The 23,522-nt window shown below is 34.1% G+C and overlaps 2 protein-coding genes across 2 annotated transcripts in view; one reads left to right on the top strand and one right to left on the bottom strand.

The window, feature by feature from the left end:
• The first annotated feature begins 688 nt into the window (after positions 1–688).
• Positions 689–2,123, top strand: LOC125073998 (spherulin-2A-like). The gene is made up of 2 exons (XM_047685153.1): positions 689–732; positions 1,189–2,123. The coding sequence occupies exon 2, from the start codon at positions 1,216–1,218 to the stop codon at positions 2,092–2,094; it is 879 nt and encodes a 292-aa protein (XP_047541109.1). The 5' UTR covers positions 689–732; positions 1,189–1,215; the 3' UTR covers positions 2,095–2,123.
• A 1,013-nt stretch (positions 2,124–3,136) lies between these two features.
• LOC125073864 (RNA polymerase-associated protein Rtf1-like) overlaps positions 3,137–23,522 on the bottom strand; it is a 32,818-nt gene continuing 12,432 nt past the window's right edge. The window contains exons 12-18 of the mRNA XM_047684946.1: positions 18,405–18,536; positions 17,088–17,216; positions 10,471–10,583; positions 9,733–9,997; positions 8,948–9,046; positions 8,394–8,505; positions 3,137–7,616 (exon numbers count right to left, since the gene is read on the bottom strand). Coding sequence (XP_047540902.1) covers positions 7,510–7,616; positions 8,394–8,505; positions 8,948–9,046; positions 9,733–9,997; positions 10,471–10,583; positions 17,088–17,216; positions 18,405–18,536 — 957 coding nt within the window. The 3' untranslated portion in view covers positions 3,137–7,509. The remainder of the gene's footprint in view (positions 7,617–8,393; positions 8,506–8,947; positions 9,047–9,732; positions 9,998–10,470; positions 10,584–17,087; positions 17,217–18,404; positions 18,537–23,522) is intronic.

Here is a 23,522-nt window from a genome sequence, read left to right as displayed (position 1 = left end):
GATTTAAACTCTGAATATTTCTGGAAAAAGCATGAATTAGGCTTATGCTGACAATTGTTTTTTTATTTCTAGGTCACACATGTTAGCTTAGGAGGCAGGTTTTACAATCTTGCAAAAATAATAAAGTACAGTCGAGAACAATATCACTATGATCAAATAGAAATAGTGAAATGAATTCAATATCTATTTAATTAAAAATTTTTTTTTTTTTTTTAATATTTTCTAAAATATGCACAGGCACGATATAAAAAGTTTTCATTTGTGTCTGATATCTTTAATGTTTTTTATCATATAAAATAAATATATTATTTTAAACCTTTAAAACATAAGAAATACATGCACCAGGATTTGATCCTATCCTCGGCAATGCATTATACTATTATTATTATTTATCTGCCAATTTGCAGCACATCAATCTTTATATTATTTAAAGAAAATTTAATCCAAGTGCTTAAAATGTTTGACATTTTCTAGAGCTGTTTGAGTGATACTTTTACCATTCCTGGCGTTTAAAAAAAAATATTGTTGCCTAAAATAAGTACCAATATGAAGTTTTAAAAAACTTAATAAATAATATATAAATAATAAAAAATAAAGGCATGCAAATAATATTAGGTATATGATATATTGTATCCGAGTGTACTGAAATTAGAAGAAATTGTATTTAAGCGTACTCTTGATCCGTTCAGTTATAGTTATTCAAAGTGTTTCAGATACAACACTCGACGAATGGTAAGTCATATTTTATTATTATTTTTTATAATTTGATTAAGTATATTTGCTATATTTTCTCCGACACCCATAGACATTAGCAAGTCTATAAAAATAATTTTTGAATTGATGATGGAATTATTAGATTTTTATAGTTTCAAAATATAATTTAAAGAAATTTTGTCGAAGTAGAAATAATTATTATTTTGACATTCATATGTTATATTTTGAAAAGTTTTTTTATTACTCGCAAAGTATATTAATGGTTTGTGTACATAGGGGTTTTTGTTACGCAATCTCGGTCTAACAACTGGATGAAATACAAGATTAATTAGACCGTGGAATAGCACGACCCTAAATTACGAAAAATATCTCATATTAAAAAACTTAAGATTGTTGTATCTGTATACATCTCTATGTAACGATTATTTCTGAGATTCGGCTATTTAATTAAAATTTCATCAATATTAATTTCAGAAAAAAACTCACTAAAAGAGCATCAAAATGGTTTCAAAATTATTCCCCATACTCTTCATACTACCGGCGATCTACGCTAAGATAGAAGTAGAAATCACCGCCAACAACAACGAAGTCAATGATGTCCACATAACGGGCGCTTCCATGGCTATCTTAGGCGAAAAAGACAAATCCACCTTTGGTCTCACCGAAGACAATTTAAAGAAAGCAATGGAAAAAATGGGAATGAACCCTGACAACATGTTCCTCAACAGTCCCACGCCCTGGGGCGACTTATTCAAAACACTGATCTGGGAACCCACTAGAATGTCTTTCGAGCCCAAAAAAGCAACGATTTTGTCGAAAAATTCCGAGCAAGTCTTGATTAAATCCAAAAACATCCACAACAAAAACACGGAACCTTTAACTCTTAAGATAGATATGAAACAATTAGTTAAGAATACTGTGACGTCAAAATGGAGCAAGGAAGGCGAATTGGAAGTTGGAAATATTAATTACAAATTCAACTTGAACGTGCCTGAAATTGAAGATTTCTCCTTCATATCAAATGGACTTGAAGATATGGAGAAATTCGTACCAATGACTATTGGAGGCATGTCTGAAATTACACTGAAACCGAAGCAAGATGTCGTCGCAGAATTATACGCTACGGCTATGCACACGATGGTACGAGTGGATTATGAGACCAGATTAACTGGAAACGTCGCTTTGAACTTCGATAAAAAATACGAAGGTCATCGTTTCTGGTCCGTTGATATCAACATGCTTTTGACGGCTGGAGAATTGAAGAAGGTCGTGCACTCCTCTGAGATTATTGAAGTTGTACATTTCACTGAACCCAAGGTCTTGGTTAAGGACGCAACAACAGGCGAAGTTATCTTTTCAGCTCCCTTAAAAATGTATTGATTTTGTCTTAAATAAATGTTTTAAAGCTTATAAAGTGTATTTTATTCTATCATTTTTAGTTTAATAGGCAACAAAACAAATAAACCTTTAATATTTAAAATAGCATAATAGTATAATTTTTCAAATGACTTAAAAAAATACTTAAAGATAGTACTTACAATTGGACAGATTTTTCTTTATTCATATAAATATAATAATATATTTGTATTAAAATGTCTAATTAATTGTATCTCTTCACTTAACTATTAATTAATTTTAAAATTATCTTTGTTAACTGTAAATTAGTCAATTTATTATTATTTAATCACATAAATTCTAGATATAGTATGGGTAATTGAACTAATCTTTTACTTTTCTAAATGCAATATTTTTATAAAAAATAAAATTTTATTCAGTAGATATTAAATTAGTAAAAAGTGTAAATTTGTCTATGTCTAAATATCACTGTCTTAGTTAGTATCTACTATATTTGACGGTATGCCAAAGGCTATCTTAGAATAGGAACTATGCCTAGCCTCTGTAATCAGTATTAAAGATGGATATAATCCCAAGGCGTGAAAAAAATGAATCTGAAAAAATGGTCTATAAAGGAGGACTCAGAAAAGGAGGAAGGAGGTGTTGATTGTGTTGAGTAGTTAAACAAGACAGTAATTTAAATGTTACTTCAATAAAATCATGCAAAGAATTGGGAAAAAGCTATTACGTCATGCAAACAATAATTATTGTTATCTTTATATTTAAATATTAATAAATTATTCAATTACGTTAAAAAATGAATAAATAAAGCAGGCAAATGAACCAACTGGTGGTAAGTGGTCACCACTGCCCATAGACATTGGTTAGTACTGTAAGGAATATCACCGATACACCACCAACCTTGGGAACTAAGATGGTATGTCTGTTGTAGTAACACTGGCTTATGCAACAATACTAAATATTTGTTTGGCAGTAAAATATATTGAGTCGGTAGAACATCGTCGCTTAAATTCCAATAGTAGTAGTAGGAGTCGGTTATCGATAGAAAATAAATAAAAATACAATATTGTTGCTTTATAAATTTTATTAAGCATATTGAGCTTTACATAAGTCAAAGTAGATAATTGTTCATTAATTGAAAAAAATAAATAAAACTACCCTAAAATATTCTAATTATTCCTAATACATAATGGCGATAGCGTAACGAGATAGAAGTTACATCATTATCGGCACAGCAAACTATATTGCGAATTAACTCAACCATTCGTAACGTTCTCATTTAAAAGCTCTTAATAGTGATTGTATTATCTGTGGTCTGGAGTTAAAAGGGAAAATTTCAGACCCGTCTTAAGCACAACAAGCGCCACGTTGCACCCAGAGTTCTAGTGATCTCCCCTCCCCAAATATTTTTCATCGGTGATCTCGATTTGGCCATTATCGGTCTTTACCGATAATGGCCAAATCGATATCACCGATCACTCAAGTGCGCCTGGTTTAGCACTCCCGGTACCATGGATTAAGACGGGTCTGGCCAATATTAAAACTTTTCGTGATAATTTTAAAAACAACGAAGTTGATTGTTTCATGATTTTTGCGTAGGTTAAATACATTTATTGTTTGAAATGATTTGGCATAATGTTTGTTGCTTTGGACCTTTTAGCACCAGGCCACAGATTTGATACTTCTAGTGATGTTTTTCGTCGCATTTAACGTAAGTATCTACACTTGCAGTACGATATATAATAATAATTTAAATTTCCAAACAATTTCATTTAAATATTCAGACTGATTCATATTATAGTTAATTAATTAATTATTCGATTTTTTTTTATGTCAACTGACGTGTAATACGTTTAGAAATTATATTCATTAATAATAATTGATAGATTGAAATATAATTAAATATCGGACAATTTTTAAATACTCTAAACTTCGATTTCGAAACCGAATCGCTTCTCAAATTAATTCTTGCTTCTTAAGTGTCAAATTTTGACAATTTACTAATTATTTAATCATCATTAGATTTACTTATAAACAGGGGGCAATTCTACGAACGTTTCAGATTCTACTTACGATCTAACTTCGACTATCCCTCACAAAAATTAACCTAAGTTTTATCGTAACTGACGATCGATACTGTTTCTTTATATCAGTTACGATAAGATCCGATTATATAATATTCCGATTCAACTTCGACCGAACACCATTGAATTGGTACGGTATATTTACTCGTCTAGACAGTAACGATAAACTGTGAATTTGTTAGTAGAATTAGCACCCTGTGCTGTCCCTTTCTTTCTAATGTCGAATGTATAATGACAAAAAGAGTAAGACAATATAAAACGCCCGCTACACAAAGTGTACCAGTGAGAGCGCATGTCATCAAATATTAATGTAACAAAACTATTTAATATTCCATGTAATCATTTAAACGGAAAAAATTCTTCGAACTGTAATAATGACAGATTCATTAATTTCAATAACTCTCCAAAGTTTATATATTTTTTTTTTTAATAATTATCTTGTTGTAAAATCCATAATAATAAATGCGATGGAGTGTTTGTCCATTTACAAACAAAACAGTGTCTTTTAATTTGCTAATTTATGTTCCTGCAAAGCCAAGTTCACTTAGAATATTTTTGCGGGATCGAATTGTTTATGAAACTAGAAGTTTTAATGTACATATGAGTCGAATAATTAAAGACTATTTAAACTTAAGACTTAATTGAAGTAAATTAAAGTAATCATCACAATTATTTGACGGTACTATTAATAATCTTTGACGTTATAAACGAAGAAAGTTAAACAAACCGTAGATTTACATAAATATGCACAACAGTCAGTTCTTGATTAAGATATATTTATTTAAATTCAACAGATTTTAAGTCGAATATCCAATTAACGACTTATATCAAATTTAGTTCTGCTATTAAAGTTGTGATAACTACTTCGCCGACATTCGAAATGTCATTTTTGCAAACCAATGAATGATGTAGATTATTCAATAACGACCAATGACATCGCGCCAATTCAAGGTCACAGTTGTAACTATTTACGTTAAATTATTATCAGCGTGCGTTAGTATGAGTGACGCCATTTTGCTAGATTTCATAGTGTGCGTGAGACGATTAGACGTAAGGACAGCAAAGAAATGAAAATTAAAATATTTGTTGAGTTTATTTAAAATATATATATATTTAATTTAACGTGAAGGTTTTTTAGTGAATAGATCTATAATCGTCGTGTGATTGTAAGCGGCTATAGAGAGTTCATGTTTAATAATATAACCTTAAATATTTACAAGTTTAAATACATATATAAAGTTTTATATATATATCAATTAGAAATTTATCTTTTCCGACAGAATAGTTCTACTGTTAATCGTAAAAAATAAAACGTGAAATAATTAAAATATTTTTTTAATCAGCAGTTTTTATCATACTATAAAATAATTAATTTTTGTAAAAATTACATACAGCGTTTAATTTTATACGACTCATATGGCAACATTATCCCCTCCACTTAACCCGGATTTACTCATGGGGACATTTTTTACCACTGAAAATTATTACAAACGTAGTTAAAATTACTAAAATGGATGCCAAAATTATGTGTGCATATTAAGGGTTAAGTTTATGCAGTGGGCGACAATAGCAACTTTGCTACTGAACCCGAGTCGAGTCATAGAGTTTAATAAATCTTTCGACATAATAGTCGATTTAAATTGAACAATATTCGTTCAGTAATAAACTCGATTATTAGATAATATCGGTTTATTAACGCGTAACTACACTAACACAACGACATATATGTTTATTCATGTTAAATCAATACGTCTGTTTGTATTTATCACAATGAAAATATTCATATTCATAAATTAATAATAGTCAACAGTTTGCAGGTTATACACAAAATAAGGTACAACTCCATCTTCACTTTCAGGGCAGGAAGCGTACTGAGGCCCCCTTCTGATGGGGGACTCAAAATGCGGAAGTTAATTTTAGCGTATCAATATGGCTATTAAATTTAAATGTCGAAGGCTACCATCAGAGAAGGGGCCTCTAAATACGAGTCGAGTATTTTTTTTAAGCGAAGGTCTCCCCGTTATAAGGGGGCCCCGATTGAATATTAACAGAACAAAATCGGACACAGTATTGACGTATCTTTAAGTTATAATTACATAATAATTACAGATTTACATTACATTATTAAATACAAATGTCGAAACGAGACATCTATCACTACAACTAGCGTATTTACTATACGAGTGTTGGTAGATAGAACGGCCCAGCATCCCACGGCTGGGCAAACTTCCACTGCCATTATATCTTAACTGACCGCGCTCCGTAATTAATCTTCCAAAATTTCACAAATTACAAAAACTAAATTTGTTCAAATTTATAACAAAATATAAACAATTAAACACATTTTTAATATTAAATTAAATTTAGTTGAGTGTCATTGAATTATAAGAAAGATTTATATATAAATGTATATATGTGTGTCTGTGTATATAAATCTTAATGATACACATATTTAATGGAAGGGAATTTTTAACATATCTTATATTTCATGGAAACCTTTACATACAAACTATCACCAATATTATTGCTGTACGTTTTAATAAGATAATATGTCATTTAATAAATATCATAACTAGTCCAGAATAAGTACTTAGAGAACATTAATTATAAAAAAAAAAACTACAATAACCTGAGTATTTTTTTTATATGTTATATTTTGTTCTTTTTATTTAATTATATTTATTCTATTGACAATTAGCAAATTGTGTTTTTTCGATACAAAAAAAAAAAAACCCGACATGTTTACATTTAAAGATGTTAGTTATTCTTGATGAGTTATTTCATATAAAAAATAACATAAGCACAAAATTATTTAAGAACAAAATGCGATTTAAAAAAGAAATCAAATAAAAAATAAAAACAATTATTTTTTAAATTTAATTTAAATCAACTTTGTACTAACTGTTGTCTGGACTTAGTCATCTATTAGAAAAATATAGAGATATTTACTATTTATAACATTTATGAAGATGCAACAAATTTTCTACATACATATAAATCAACTACCAAGTCTTCACATGAAGAAAATATATAATATTTAACGACACATATAGTATGAAACGAACACTTCAAGTCGACCACCTGATCATATATGTTCCAGTAATCTCATTAACATACATGGTTCACAGAGAATTTCTAATATAGTATATCTAGCAATATGCCAGGCGGTTGGCAAGTTAAATTTCCTGCAATATAAAATTGCCAAGTAAAGTATTATCCGGACAAATCACTTTACATGAAAGAATCAATAATATTACCGTTACAAATCAATGATTATTAATGAAACATTATAATTATCTATACAGTGTAACAGCCAGCCTCGTACACCATCACTCGTACAACGTCCACACAACACTCATATGAGACCGTGCCGTTTCTTGTATTCTTCTAAGTTCAGTGATCTCTTCGGACCAGATTCTTTCACTTTGATCGTTATCTGCTTGGATTGGGACGATACCGCTTCTGTTGTTAAATATTTTACAATGAATTATAAAATAAAATATATTTTGTTTTCAACAACGTACAGACAAAATTGTTCTATTATACACATCTAATTATTAATTAATTATATATGAAATAATAAATAGGAGTCAAGGTCAATTTAAAAGTAATTGAAAACAATTCAGGACGGGCAACTAGTGAGTTTGAGATAGATTTAATACATCTAGCAACACTAGTCTAGAAGGTTATATATCGAATGAATCAAAGATAAGACAAAACGTAATGTTGATGTTTATTCTATTAAAGAAGTATGAAGGGTGTAGAAACTGTCTTTTTTGGCAATGTATCTAATAAGATTTAGGTTAAATAAAGAAAAATGCTAAGAACTAAACATTGTGTAGAACAATGTGTGGTCTTGTGTCTTATTTACTTAATAAGGCTCCTGGGTAATAAACAGGTCGATTTGAAGATGATTTCATCCCCCTTTTGATTATTTAGAAATAATTATATATTTATATAATATAACCATTATACCACTGAGTTACTGGCCGTTCAAATGAATGTATCCATCCAACTTTTGGTTACTTTTAAACTTTAATAACTCATTGTAAAGTGAGGATTCAAAAGTCCTCAGAAGAGCCTACTTATATAAAGTGTGTTTTTATTGTATATATGTTACTGCAAAAGCTCGAACTATGGTAAAACTTAAGATTTTACAGTATTTTTACTGGAAAATCTTAGGGTTTACCTTAGTTCGAGCTTTTACAGTAACATATACATGACATAAATTGTACTTACTTGGTATCGGCAGGTCTATTTCTATGTTAATGTCGAAATCGTGCAGCGAGTAGAGGCTGCTGTTGTCTGTGGGCGCATTTTTATCCTTCTTGACAACATCATCTTCCGTTTGCTGCGTTTGTTGAAAGAGAAAATTCTTTTTAAAATCCAGCTATTATTCCCCTCTACTATTACTTATACTTATGCAGCATGGCAAATGGACCATCTTATGGTAAGTGGTCACCACCGGCCATAGACATTGGCGCTGTTAGAAATATTAACCATTCCTTACGTCAACAATGCGCCACCAACCTTGAGACTAGAGATGTTATGTTCCAAGTGCCTGTAGTTACACTGGCTCACTCACGCTTCAAATCGAAACACAAAAATACTAATTATTATTGTATGGAGGTGGGTGGTACCTATCCATCGCTTGTACAAAGCCTTACCACCAAGTAAAACCTTATAAGTTATGTAGCTATTTCAACACAGGTAAAAAAATATCAAATTTAAATATTAAGTTAATAATACCAGAGAGTACTCTAAGTATCTAAAACAGAGAAGAATCATCTCACCGCTAATCTCTCTCTCTCGTCCTTCTCTTTATTCAACTTCTCGTCTTCCTCTCTCATCTTTTGTTCTTCGGCAGCTGCTTGCTCGTTCTTCAACAGTTCCTGTAACAATTTTATAGTTAAGACCTCAGATCAATCACCTTAAGCTTAAATTGATTTTGGTGTGTTGTTTGGTATCTGTTTGAAATTAAGACCTCTATACCGATTATATTTTCTGTATTATATTGGTCTGGTCTCCGAGGTCTGGAGTCTCGTGCCTCCTGCTGTATACCCTCAATATTGAACCCACCACACTTACTCTCGCTATATACGAAAAAATTGGTCGACCACGATTTCTACTAGGGCCCCAGAAAGGTTAAATCCGAACCAGGAACCACCCGGGCTCTCGGGGCCCAGTACGATCATAAAAGGCTGCCAAATGGGTGTTCAGCCAGGAGAGTCTAGACGGTTAAGGCAGGAGCTGACTGAGATAATTTTAAATTCATGTTATGTATTTGTATTTTCAAACAAAAACATGCAACATGACACTAGGAGTCGGCTAGGAGTCACAGCCGGCTGATATAGGAGCTGCAATAAGTTGCAGAATTTGTCCTCAAAAAATGAAAACGCTTTAGTCCAGCAGGGGGACCTTTAGGTACTGTTACTCATCTTTACTCTAGCTATTTTTTTTTTGCATCGAAAATTATGAATTACGTGGTGTATCACTGCTGTAGTGCAAAAGGTTGTATGTATTTTGACCTTATCATTTACAATTTAAAAAGTACAGTAGCAGAGGATCGAAATGTCACCTGCGACCGGGAGCCCTGCGACTTGAAGTTCATGACGGGCTTGGTGTGCCGGCGGGTGAAGGGGTCGTCCGTCTTCTTGCCCTTGTTGGCCTTCACCTCCTCCATGATGGCTCGCTCGGCCGTCTCCACGTTGAGCTTCCGGTTCCGGTTGTTGATGTACGAGATGCTCTGGATGGACGACGTGCGCGTCTTGTCCAGCGCGCTGGCTCGCTCCTCCAGCTCCTGCAGCTTGGCGTTCAGGTCCGTCACCAGCTCCTCGTCTCCTCTGCGGGCCGAACGGAGCCGTGAGCCCTCCGGTAGTACGACCAGACGTACGCGCCACGTCATATTATACATTATTTAGATTTCGACCGATAATGACATGCCGAGTCGGGGTCAAAGTTTTTTGTAAATACACTTGTGGTGTTATTTTTAGGCGGACGGGCAAATCGCCCATCTGACGGCAAGTGGCCACCATCGCCCATAGATTTGGCGAGAAATTTTAACCAATCCTTAAAACACCAACTAAGATGTTATGTCCCTTGTACCTGTAGTTACACTGGCTCACTCATCCTTCAAACTGCAACACAACAATACTGACTTTTGCTGTTTGGCGGTATAATAATGAGTGGCTGGTGTACACAGACAGACTTGCATAAACATACATACATCCGACATCCGAGTGAATTATTTTCATAATCAGACCTTTACTTCCGCCATTAGAATCAAGTACACATTTAACAATTCGAGTGCACTGACCGCAACTGGGCGACGTCTCTCTCCTTCATGAGTTGTGTTTTCTTCATCGCGTAGTTCGTCGGATGAGATCTAAACCTTTCTTTTTCGGCTACAATTTTTTCTATATCTTCTTCCTGTGAATATACAGAGTTTATGAAATTTATAATTATCAATACTAATATTATATAAGCGAAAGTAACTCTGTTTGTTGCTCGCGGACAAACCACTGAACCGAAATTGATTTAATTTGTTTATAAGCAAGCTTAAGCTCCAAGGAAGGATACATTTTTATGCTTAGCACGTGACCAACCTTTAAAACGAGAGCGAAACCGCAGGCGACAACTAGTAAATATAATATGTAACTAGACGTGTATATGATAGGGTATTTGACTTAAGAATTTATGATTTCCTTTTTTTTTTTTTTCTAAACCATATTCTTAGCTATTTTGATATATAAATACTAAGCTCTTTAACATCTTAAATGCATCTTCATCTATCGGATTGTTCCGACCAAACTAGCTCAGAAGTTACACTTACGTCTTCATATGTTTATGACAATGTTTATGACCTTAGAAATAAATATATGTATATTATATATGTCGGAGGAAGATATGAGTCGGGTTGATTGATGTTTGCATGTATAACACACAATATTTGTTTACATTTTAATACGTTTTAAAATTCTTTAGTTAATTATATTTGATTTGTTACATTGTTTTAAGAAATTATAGCATTCCTGTCACGGTACTCGTGTACGTCGCACGCGCCGACCGATTATTACGAGTATAATTAACGTATTCTTATCTTAGTTGTTTACGTTTATTAAAGCGGGCCTGCTATGCAGGTTTCCGCAAAGATTGTAAGGTATGGATCCGGATGATTGTGAGTGTGAGCAGAAGGAGAAAAACTCAGACATGAGTCAGGACGAAGAATTACGTGGTTGGATATCGCCAATTCTAATGGATCACAATAAGAAAAATTATGAGCATGTATTCATGGAGGAGGACGTTAAAGAGAAAGAAAATATCACTTTAGATAGACCGATAAAGCGAAGCAGAGAGGAAGATGATATTGTATGGACAAAGGTGGAAAAGAAGATAAGGAAACAAGGCCAAATTAGAACTGAAATTTTTATATCGAGTAGAGAAAAATTACCAAAACAATTTGCTATTGCCAAGTTATTTACATCACTCAACTTTATCGAATTAATAAAAATAAAATATATTAATCCGTATAGAATTAAGTTGGAAGTTCCAAATGATGACTACGCTAGCAAAGTTATAAGTTGCCCGGATTTTGAAAAGAAAGGCTGGAGAGTGTATCGAGAGTCAGAAGTTAACGTTACTCATGGAATTATAAGAAATGTGGACCTTGAACTAACTGACAGTCAGGTTTTAGATGCGATTAAGTGTCCTAATAACATACAGATCCTAGCTTTAAAAAGACTAAAACGGAGAAATGAGGATGGCCAATGGATACCTAGTGAAGTTGCGCGTATTGACTTTAAATGTTCCTACTTGCCGGCCTATGTATACATCGATAATTTGCGTACCAAGGTGGAGCCGTACATTTTCCCGGCCACACAATGCTCAAAATGCTGGAAATTCGGGCATCCTAAAGCCAGATGTTCGTCTCGGCTGATTATTTGTCCTAAGTGTGGCGGTTCGCATGAAAATTGTGAAGTTAAAGAATATAAGTGCGTGAATTGTAATGGTAATCACATGGCGCTGAATAGGAACTGCCCTATTTATTTAAGAGAAAAAAGGTTACGGGAAATAATGGCAGAGTTTAACTGCTCATACCGGAGTGCGTATAATTTATATGTGCGCCCAGAATCATTACCGGAATCACGGCAAATAATAAAACAAAACGAAGAAAAACAAAACATTATTACTTCAAATAGTTTTATACATCTGCAAAATGAAGAATCTACTACGCATAAATATACGCCAATCTTACCAGAATTCTCACATTTGTTTACTCCGAAGCGAACTAAGTCACAACAAAATAATAGGAAGATCAAAAACACAGTCGGTACAGCAAGTAGTAAAATGAATGATTCAGAGCGGGACAGGTGCATTGAGCCGGACTGCACTCCACACAGATCAACTGATAACGATGACCATAGCAACATAAATAATAATAAACACGAGGTGCATTTTAGCGAACTTGTATCACGTTTGAAAGAAATATTATTTATTAAAAATTTAACTTTAAGCGAAAAATTTCAAAATTGTATTAAGTGTTGTATTGAATGGGTTATTCTTGTGGTGGTTGATAATATTTCTGACTGGCCGTATATGAGTTGTATTTTGGAATTTATCAGTAAATTTATCAGTGGATAGCAATAACAAAGTAATAAAAGTTAAATTATTGCAATGGAACGCTCAAAGCTTAAGACCGAAACTATATGCTTTAGAAAATATTTTATTTCAGGAAAAAATACATATTTGTTTAATATCTGAGACCTGGTTGCAGCCCGGCAGTTGTTTAAAAATTAATTCATATAATGTTTATAGGCAGGATCGTGATGACTCATACGGAGGAATCGCTGTTGTTGTTCATAAATCAATTAAAGCGCAGTGTAATAATATTAGTTTACCTAACCGGCATATACAAGCATTACATATTAAAATTTTTAACTGTTGTCTTTTAGAAAATGTGATTTTAGTATATTGTCCGCCAAATATTAACACGTCTAGTTACGACTGGAAGTTATTATTCTCAAAATTGTCTCATAAAACAATTATAGGGGGGGACTTCAACGCACACCATTTAAATTGGTCGTCTAAACAAAATAGTAGGGGTGTTCAAATATATGACGCTTCTGTTGAATATAATTATGTTTCACTTAATAACGGAGATTCAACGCGAATTAAATACACCTCGAATAATTGGCAGAAAAGTTCCCCGGATATCACATTTGCGAGCCCTGATATTGCTCTCCGTTTTGCTTGGAATATAATAAATGAAAGCTTAGGTAGTGATCATTTAATGGTTTGTATTTCTATAGATATGACATTAACAGGCTTTTATTTAAAAAAACGTAATTTTAAACAAGCAGATTGGCAAAAATATAGAAAGATACTACACGACAAGCTACAAAATTTTAACATTTTGGGGGATATTTTAGAAATATACGATAATATTGTGGAACTGATTAATTTAGCGGCTGACGCATCGATTCCTGTGATCAAGTTTTGTGAAAATCCCACGTCTAAATTCAGACCGAAACCTTATTGGTCACACGAATTATCTAAAGCTGTGGCTGAACGGAGGCGAGCGTTAGCACAGCTTAGACGGAATCCAACACCGATAAATTTAAGTAATTTTAAAGAAAAAGTCTCGAATGCTCAAAAACTTATTAGACGGGCAATTACCTATTCGTTTCAACAATTCTGCAGTACTATTTCACAAGTCCTATCTAGTGGTGAAGATGTGGCGGAAAATGCAATGGCTTAAAGGTTACAAGAGTTGCAAAAGTAATTTGGATTGGGAAAAAGCTTGCATGTTCCTAAAACAGTTAACGCCGGATTACGTTTTACCAAAATCGCCCAATTTTCATTCTCATAATAGTTATTTAGAATCCCCTATTTCGGTACAAGAACTAAACAATATCTTAAAAATTAAAGATACGGCCCCTGGTATTGATGCTATTTCATATTCGATGATATATCATTTTCCTAATAAACAAATATTAATTCATATTTTTAATAGAATTTTATTTGAAGGGAAAATACCACCACAATGGAGGGAAGTTAAGATTGTGCCGATCCCAAAACCGGGTCGTGATCCAAGTGATATATCATCTTTAAGACCAATAGCGCTTATTTCTTGTTTATGTAAAATGTTACATAATATTATTACACGGCGTCTTGAGTGGCATTTTGAAAAAAATAAATTATTTTCTAATAGCACTGTAGGTTTTAGAAAGTCACAATCTTGTTTAGATAATTTAGTCAGATTAGTTTGCCAAATTCAAATTGGGTTTTCAAATAAACAACAAACATTAGGTTGCTTTGTAGATGTAAACAATGCTTATAATAACATTGATATTGTACAGGTTACACGTATATTAGATGATATGGAAGTTGGATCTTCTATATGCAGATACATTTGGGAGTACCTTATTGAAAGACGTATAACTATATTAGAATCACAAACTAATAACTCAGTCACAAGATGGACTTGCAAGGGTTTGGCGCAGGGGGATCCAATGTCTCCAATTTTATTCAATGTTGCAACTAGTGCTATCTGTAAAAATATCGAAGGAGTTTTTATTTCTCAGTATGCAGATGATTTTGTTTTGTATGTATCGGGCCAAAATTTAAGATTGATGACTATTACTTTACAAAATGCATTAGATAGTTTATTCATAATGTTAAAGAACTTAGGACTGGATTTATCACCAATAAAAAGTAAAAAATGTTTATTTTCCAGGCGTAGATTACACCAGCAGGTTAATGTTCTTATTGGTGAGGTCCCTCTTGAAAATGTACAAACGGTTAAGTATCTGGGTCTATGGTTGGATAGGTCATTAAGATGGGGAAAACAAATTAACGAAATATGTAGTAGAGCTAAGAAATTTTTAAATATATTTAATGTACTAGTAGGATCATCTTGGGGTGTTCATCCATTACACTTAAGACAGTTGTATATCTCAATCATACGGAGTAGGTTAGATTATGCAAGTTTTTTAATAGACACTAGTGCCAGGACAAATTTGAAAAAAATAGACAAGGTTCAAAACCAAGCAATGAGAATGATAGGAGGTTTTATTAAGAGTAGCCCTATACACACGATGGAATCTGAATTGTGTTTACAACCGATGTTTTTACGTAGGAGATATCTAGCTTCGAAATTTTTGTTAAAAACAAAGTCTTTTGATAACGGTGACACTATTGCAGTTATTCGGAAATTAGCTTCTATATGTGAGAATTCTGGTTATTGGAATAATAAAACCAAACCAGTGCTAGTTATTGTGTACACTGAACTATTTGATATAAACGTACATAGTTCACAACTTTTAGAAATGTTTTCTCTATCTACATGGGTCACTAACATAGATATTAACTCACATTTGTGTCTTTGCATCAATAATGTACATGGTTCTAAAAGAAGTCATAGCTCAGTCATGTTGTTAGAAAACTGTATAGCAACCATTCAACAAAAGTATAGTGATTACTATCAAATTTACACGGATGGATCCAGAGATGATAACGGAATTGGGGCATCATTTTATGATCCACAAGCTGATACGACCGCAAAATTTAAATTAAATAGCAAAATATCCATTATGGAAGCTGAACTATTTGCAATATCTGAATGCTTATCATACATCAACTCATGTCAAGGTAATAATTTCGTAGTGCTTAGTGATTCTAAAAGTGCCCTACAACATTTAGCTCGGTGCACCTCGGGAAAGCGAGGGTTGCCTGTAGCATATTGTATTTTGGATTTATTTTTGAATTTACAAACACGCGGCAAAAATATTAAGTTTCAGTGGGTCCCATCACATGTCAATTTGATAGGTAATGAAATTGCTGATATTGGTGCAAAGATGGGAATTGTAGAAGGTATACCTGTAAACCATATACCTTTTTTCACAAATATTTTGAGAGATATTAAAATTAAATGTATAGAAATTTGGAAGGAGTATTTTAACAAGAGGTCAGTGGAAAAAGGTGTTTGGTATAAAACCATTATGAATGAGCCGCCTAAAATACCGTGGTTTATTAATGTTCCGCTGAGTCGACAAATGTTGGTTACGAGCTTAAGACTCCGATCCGGACACATTCCACTGAATGCGTTCGGGTTCATGATGAAAACCGTACAGTCTCCTAATTGTTCATTATGCAGTAAAAGAGAAGATGTTTTCCACGCATTGGTGGAGTATGCTCGGATTGGAGCTGAACGTGATACATTAGAATTAGAATTTGATATTAATTTACATGATGTTGGGTTATGTAATTTGATTTTGTCTAATCCTTCATCCAATTTGGCCATTAGCGTGTACTCTATGATAATCAAATTAATTAAGGTAAGAAGTTAGTGATTTGTAAATCAGAACGATGAGGCTGACATAGTCGCTCAGCGACTAAAGCCTCTTTTCAAATAAAGATTAAAAAAAAAAAAAAAGAAATTATAGACCATATTCATTTTATAAAAGTTATGAATATTGTATTTCTTGTAACGACCAATCAGAGCGAAGCGTTTGCCTCGAGCGGGGTCGAGGCGCCATCTGGTTGACAGAGGTTGAGACAGTTTTGACGGATGCATTTTGTTCGATTAGTAAAAGAGACAGATCGAGTTGGATCTTGAAAAGTGTAGAAGACTTTAAAAGGTCAGATCGGTGCCCTGAACCCGCTGCTCAGTGTTGTTACTCGTTAAAGTGTCAATTTGTTGACTTTATATTAATTAAAATACTGTAATTACGTGATAGTTGTGTTTTGGGCTTGTTCTTTACCCTAATGACGCTCACTAAGCCCGTAACCATTGACAACGATGTCAACAAGAATGATGTTCTCCGAAATATATATGTGACGCACGAACAGAGGGGCAGTTAGTCTATTCAAATATTTTTTCTTAATTATAATATTATTGTTATAAAATGATTTTTATGAATATGTAAATATTACCTTAAACTCGTACATGAGCGCATCTTTTACTTCACTAATTTTATTCCTAACGAAGTCCATAGTTGGAGGTTTCTTATTGGCTTCCTTGATAGCTCTATGCCACTTCTGAAATTCGTTATCTGTAAATTCCTGGAAAAAATCAAAATCATATTAAAAAAAAAATATTCTAATTAAAAGCGGAAAGGGCAAAACAGAGATGTGTCGTGAGATACGCTATTGGAACCGTGTTGATTTCGCTATATAATATATATTATTATAATATTATCCTTATAATATTATAAGGACAATAGGTGTGACTTTCCGAACGTCATGCGTTAAGCTGTCAGACGTCCTTTAAATTCATTCGCTTTTTGGCGGGAAGCAGCGCGATATACGGTCAGGCGTATCATTAAATAATATTAGCAAACCAGAAATTGGTTAAAGTATTTTGTTATGAATTCGTTATTATTTTATATTCATGTAATAAATTTATTAAAAGTAATATTGTTTTATTTAATAAAATATTTAAATCGTTTTAAATAACTGACATAATAAGACGTTCGATAATAGAAAAATGTAATAAAATTTTATTAAAAATACCGTGTGAATTAAAGAATTAACAAAAAAATTATGTTATATGTGATCGTATATGATAGAAAGGGACAGAGAGAAAGAGAGGGAAAGTTCGCCTCGGGTATAACTCTTTTCTCTTGCGTGACGGTCTCCGCCAGATCGCTTTACTGTAAGCCGCGTAAACTTCATTCGAAAGAAGCTGTCTACTATAGCTCAGGTAATTTAAATGTTACCAAGTGCTTATTTATCTATTAATTCGTAGGTTGCTGGTTGATAGCGTCTCCGCTCCCGTGCGCTTGCGCACCTGAAGCCGTTGGTCCGGCGCCTGAGCTCTCTCAGTTCGTATCGGATTATAGGAGAAGTAATAGAGAGCTGTGCTTGTGCGCATACTTGTTTAATATGTAACGCAGATGGCTTGTCGGCACGTTATCACCATCATATATCTAGTTAATACAACCAGTGATTTTGGGACAAGTTTTGGTATATAGTAAAAGAATACTGACAGTGACTTTTACACTAAAATAACAAAAGTTTATATAGTTTTTTTTTTTCGAATTGGGCGGATGGTGGCTGTGGGCCACCTGACCACAGGCAATGGTGTTATAAGAAATATTAACCATTCCTCATATCACCACCGTATAACTTGGGAACTTAGACTTTATGTCCTTTATACCTGTAGTTACACTGGCTCACCCACTTAAAACCGGATAACAATACTAAGTTTACTATTTAACAGTAGAATATATAATTGGAGTTAATATTTACCTGATTGCTAACGAACTCCAATCTGAACACTCTGTCCTGGGTTCCGTGACGTAACTTAAAGCCCTTATTCGTTCTTGTGTTACCTAAATTATATACTTTCGCCGTTTCGTATACGTCTATTATTTCAGCGACCTGCAATATGAAAAGTTTTTAAGACATCAAACCGAAAACTAGATTGGTGTTACAAGACCACAAGTAACAAAGTGTGAGGCTGAACATTGACAGCCTGTGAATATTCGTGCAGGGGTTGCCAATGTCCCGGGTAGCACGCGTGGTCAAGTCTCGGACCATTAGTGAGGCCCCAATGGTCCCTTAGATTACTTTTGGGAGGGGAAAGGAGATCACCAGAACATCCGGGAGCTTATTGATATTATCGATATAAATTAAATATTGACGTTAAGATCGAATTATTCTAATATAACTAATATCGATCGATTTTCTAACTACGTTTAAATAACCTGTAGAAGTCCCACTGCTGGGCCAAAGCCTACTTTCCCTTTGAGGAGATGGTTTGGAGCTTATTTCACCACGCTGCTCCATTGCAGGTTGGTGGATATACATGTGGCAGAAATGAAATTAGACACAAGCAGTTTCCTTACGATGTTTTCCTTCGCCGCCGAAAACGAGATGAATTATAAATAAAAATGAAAGCACATGAAAATTTAGAGGTGCTTGCCTGGAATTAAGCCCGCAATCATCGTTTACAATGCACTTGTTCGCTCAACACAATTGAAATATAATTTACTACTTAGCACGATAAATTAAAACACACCTTGAAATATATAACTGTATTGAAAGACAAAATAATATAACATTTTTAAACACTTTATGTTTTTATCTTGGGTTCTAGTCAGCGCGATTCAGAATTGAGACTCTTTTGGTTAACGCCATCTACTGACAAATCGCATAACTAACTTAACCGAACATACCGCCCACCAAGAACCCTCAGTTCTTTACAGCTTAGGTAAAGGAATCACTTTGGAAACCGGACGTTTCAGAATAGAATTTTTACATTTTAAAGTGACAACTCTCACATGCCCGTCAGGACCAACGTGCTTGTGTTGGACTCGAGCCAGTAGCCATTTCGAAGGCGGTAAATCATCTTTCAAAATGACGACATCGTCGACATCTGGTTCACCAGCTGTATTTTGCCACTTGTGACGCTGTTGCAATGTATGTAAATATTCCGTGGACCATCGCCTCCAGAAGTGTGTCATCATCCGTTGTATTAGTCTCCATCTGTTTAACGGGCTAATTTTTTCTGCGACAAAATGTTTTTCGGGTAGTGTTATCAGAGGTTCGCCAATCAGAAAATGTGCCGGTGTTAAAGGTGCGATGTCATCTGGGTAATCATTCAATTTGCATAATGGTCGAGAATTGAGACAAGCTTCAATCTGAGTCAAAAGCGTCGTCATTTCTTCAAAGGTCAACGTCGAATCTCCAATGGTTTTAAGTAAGTGTATCTTCATTGATTTAATTCCAGACTCCCAAAGGCCTCCAAAATTTGGTGCTCTTGGAGGTATGAAATGCCATGATGTTCCATCATTACTTAGTAACTCAGCAATTTCTTTCATAACCTGACTCATGCTTTGATTTAACATTTTTGACAGCTCCTTTGCAGCTCCAACAAAATTTAAGCCGTTGTCACTATATAAATCGGAACAGTGACCGCGACGAGACACAAATCGTCTAAATGCAGCAATGAAACCTTGAGTTGTCAAGTCACTTACAGCCTCCAAGTGGATTGCTTTTGTTTTCATACAAACAAACAAACATAGGTATCCCTTGTATGACCTTTGACCCCTACCCTTTGAAACTCTCATTTGTATAGGGCCAGCAAAATCCACTCCCGTCGTCTCGAAGGCACGTCCTGGATTAACACGTACTGCAGGAAGTTCACCCATCTTTGGTTGTATTATAGCGCCTCGGTGTTTCAGGCAGACAACACATTGCCGATAGCATTTCTTCGCTAGCTGTTTTAGACCAATGATCCAGTAACGACTCCTTAAATAGTTCATCATCAAAGCTATGCCACCATGTAACAGTCTCTGATGAGCATCTCTAACTATTAAATTGGTAAGGTGAGTATTTTTCGGTATTATTATAGGGTGTTTATAGCGAGCAGAGACATGAGAAGCTTGTATTCTTCCACCAACCCGTAGAAGACCATCATCATCCAGGTAAGGTGACAACAAAAATAATTTGCTTTTCTTTTTTATTTTTTGCTTTCGTATTATATCATGTATCTCTTCTGAATATTCTTGTTGTTGTATAATTTTAATGCATGTGTCTAATGTTCTTCTCATTTCCTCACTAGTTAAGTAATTTGGTTTATCATTTATCTTCTTTTTTGTTTTCAGGTGCAGAAATCGTCGACAATAGATGAGTACGCGTATCATCTTGGTAAGTGTAGAAAATCTCTCCCATATAGGTTCAGTGTTATTACAAAAAAATGTTTTCGTGTGATTTTTTCTTTCTTCTAGATTTGTTTTAGGTATAACCAATTTAATAGATTTTTTTGTTTCAAGATTTAGCCAATTAGGTCCCTTCCACCACAGTTGTTTATTGTTTAACTCAGATGGATTCACTCCACGAGAGGCAAAGTCAGCAGGGTTATCTTCTGAAGTGACATGGTTCCAAGAATCATTATTCAGTCTAGTTTGTATTTCTGAGACTCGATTTGCTACGAAGGTTTGCCATCTGGTAGGTTGAGCTTCGATCCAGGCTAACACAACCATCGAGTCAGTGTATGCGAAAATGTTTTCCTTAGGTATGTTTAAAACGTTGGCGGATTCCGAGAGCAGTCTTGAAAGAAGAACTGCTGCACATAGTTCCAATCGTGCAATCGAAATTTGTTTCAAAGGCGCTACCTTTGTCTTACTCTCCAATATAGTTACATGTATATTTTCCCTATGGAACACCTTTACATAAACAACTGCAGCGTATGCAGCCATGGACGCATCAGCGAAACCATGTAATTCAACTCTCTTGATTTCTGAGTAAGTATAAATCCATCTCTCCAATTTTATTTTTTCCAATTCTTGTAGTCGTTGTCTATAACCTAACCATTCCTCTTTCAGATTAATTGGAACGTCTTCGTCCCATCCGCACGTACAGAGCCATAACCTTTGAATAATAATTTTTGCCTTTATTATAACTGGAGCTAACCATCCGAAAGGGTCGAATAGACGTGCCACTTCGGAAAGAATAGTACGTTTTGTTATAGGTTCTATAAGGTCAGGTAAGTTTATATAAAATTTAAACGTATCATCTATTCTATCCCATGAAAGTCCCAGTATTTTAATGACTTTATCAAATTTAATTTCAAAAGGTTGTAATTTGGGCTTACTCTGCGTAATATTATCTAATATTTCATTACAGTTGCTCGACCACTTCTGCAATTCAAACCCAGCGCATTTCAGTAAGTCATTTACTTGTTTGTAAATTTCCATAGCTTGACATACATCGTTAGCGCCGCACATTAAGTCGTCCATATAAAACGCTTTTTTTACTATTGATGCAGCCAAAGGAAATCTTTGCTCTTCATCTTCAGCGACTTGGAAAAGAGTGCGAACAGCCAAGAACGGAGCTGATGCTGTGCCAAAGGTAACAGTTAATAACTTATAAGATAACAGATCTTCATGAGGGCTTTCTCTCCAAACAATTCTTTGATAGTCAGCCTGTTTATCTGCGATTAATATTTGGCGGTACATTTTCACAATATCACTAACCAGAGCTATTTTATATGTTCTCCACTCCATAATTAGAGTGCGTAAATCTCTTTGTATTACTGGTCCAGTTAACATCGTATCATTTAGAGAAAATCCTTTGGATCCCTTTGCAGAAGCGTCGAAAACAACTCGTAGCTTTGTTGTATCTTTATCATCTCTCAAGATCGCATGATGGGGTAAATATATCGCATTGTTGTTTTCTTCATTTACCTTTACCATATGACCCAGAGCTAAATATTCATTAATTACCTTACAATATTCTTGTTTCAATTTTATATTGTACTTAAATTTTCTTTCTAATTGTAGAAATCTAGATGTTGCTATTTCCTTAGTTTTTCCACATTTCTCTACTGGTTCTATATTTTCTTTAAAAGGTATATGTACTTTATATCTACCAGATTCTACTCTGACCGTCGTTTTTTTATAGATCTCTTCACACATCTGCTCTTCCTTAGTCATTTTACGTTCATTGGTAAGTACTTCATTTTCAATTTCCCAAAACCTTTTTAGTTGTTCATTATCACTTACAGAGATGTGTAAACTAATTGTTTGTTTTTCCTTTACAGGTTTAGTATCGTTAGTATCACCAGATAGAATCCATCCCAGGTATGTTGATTGTGCTACTATAGACCCAGACGGACTCTTCAGCAAACCGACATCTATGATCTTACTATAGACTTCAGCGCCTAGCAGCAGTTGTATTTTATTCGGTATATGAAACTCAGGATCTGCTAGTGTTTTGTTATCTAGTTCAGGCCAATTAAACATCGTGATTTGCTGTGTTGGCAAATAGTTTGTAATATTACGTAGAACATACGCCTTGACATGGACTATGAAGGTTGGTTTAACCTTCGATCTAAGGTTGACTTCCACCATGTGTTTGATGCTAAGCTGATTACCTCCACTCAGTCCAGTGACCACGCCGTTGATTTTTTCTCGTTTCAAACGTAACGTTTGAACGATATCCTCTGACACAAACGAGGCCTGAGAGCCTTGGTCAATGAGAGCACGGTAGGTTCCTATGTTTCCATTGCTTGAAGACACATCCACCAGTGCGGTAGCTAATAAAATTTGACCAGGTTGTTTTGTAAAATGTGATACTATGTTTGTATGGTCTTCCTGACTTTCTTCTCTTACAGTTTCTTTTCTTTCAGGGTGCAATAAAGAGTGATGCTTTTTCTGACAAATACGGCAAGAGGTATTTCGCAGACATTTACTTGCTGAGTGGTTTGGGATAAGACAATTAAAACAGAGATTATGTTTTTGTACAAATTCCGATCTATCCTTAAAGCTTAGTTTTACGAATTGCTTACATTGATACATGTAATGACTTTCTTTGCAGTATAGGCATGATATTGTATTTTTGTCAAATGCTGTGTGGAATGAG

The sequence above is a fragment of the Vanessa atalanta genome, chromosome 26 (assembly GCF_905147765.1).
Source record: "Vanessa atalanta chromosome 26, ilVanAtal1.2, whole genome shotgun sequence".
Taxonomy (NCBI): Eukaryota; Metazoa; Arthropoda; class Insecta; order Lepidoptera; family Nymphalidae; genus Vanessa; species Vanessa atalanta.
The sequence above is the reverse complement of the archived record's forward strand: the minus strand, read 5'-3'. Positions and strand labels throughout refer to the sequence as shown.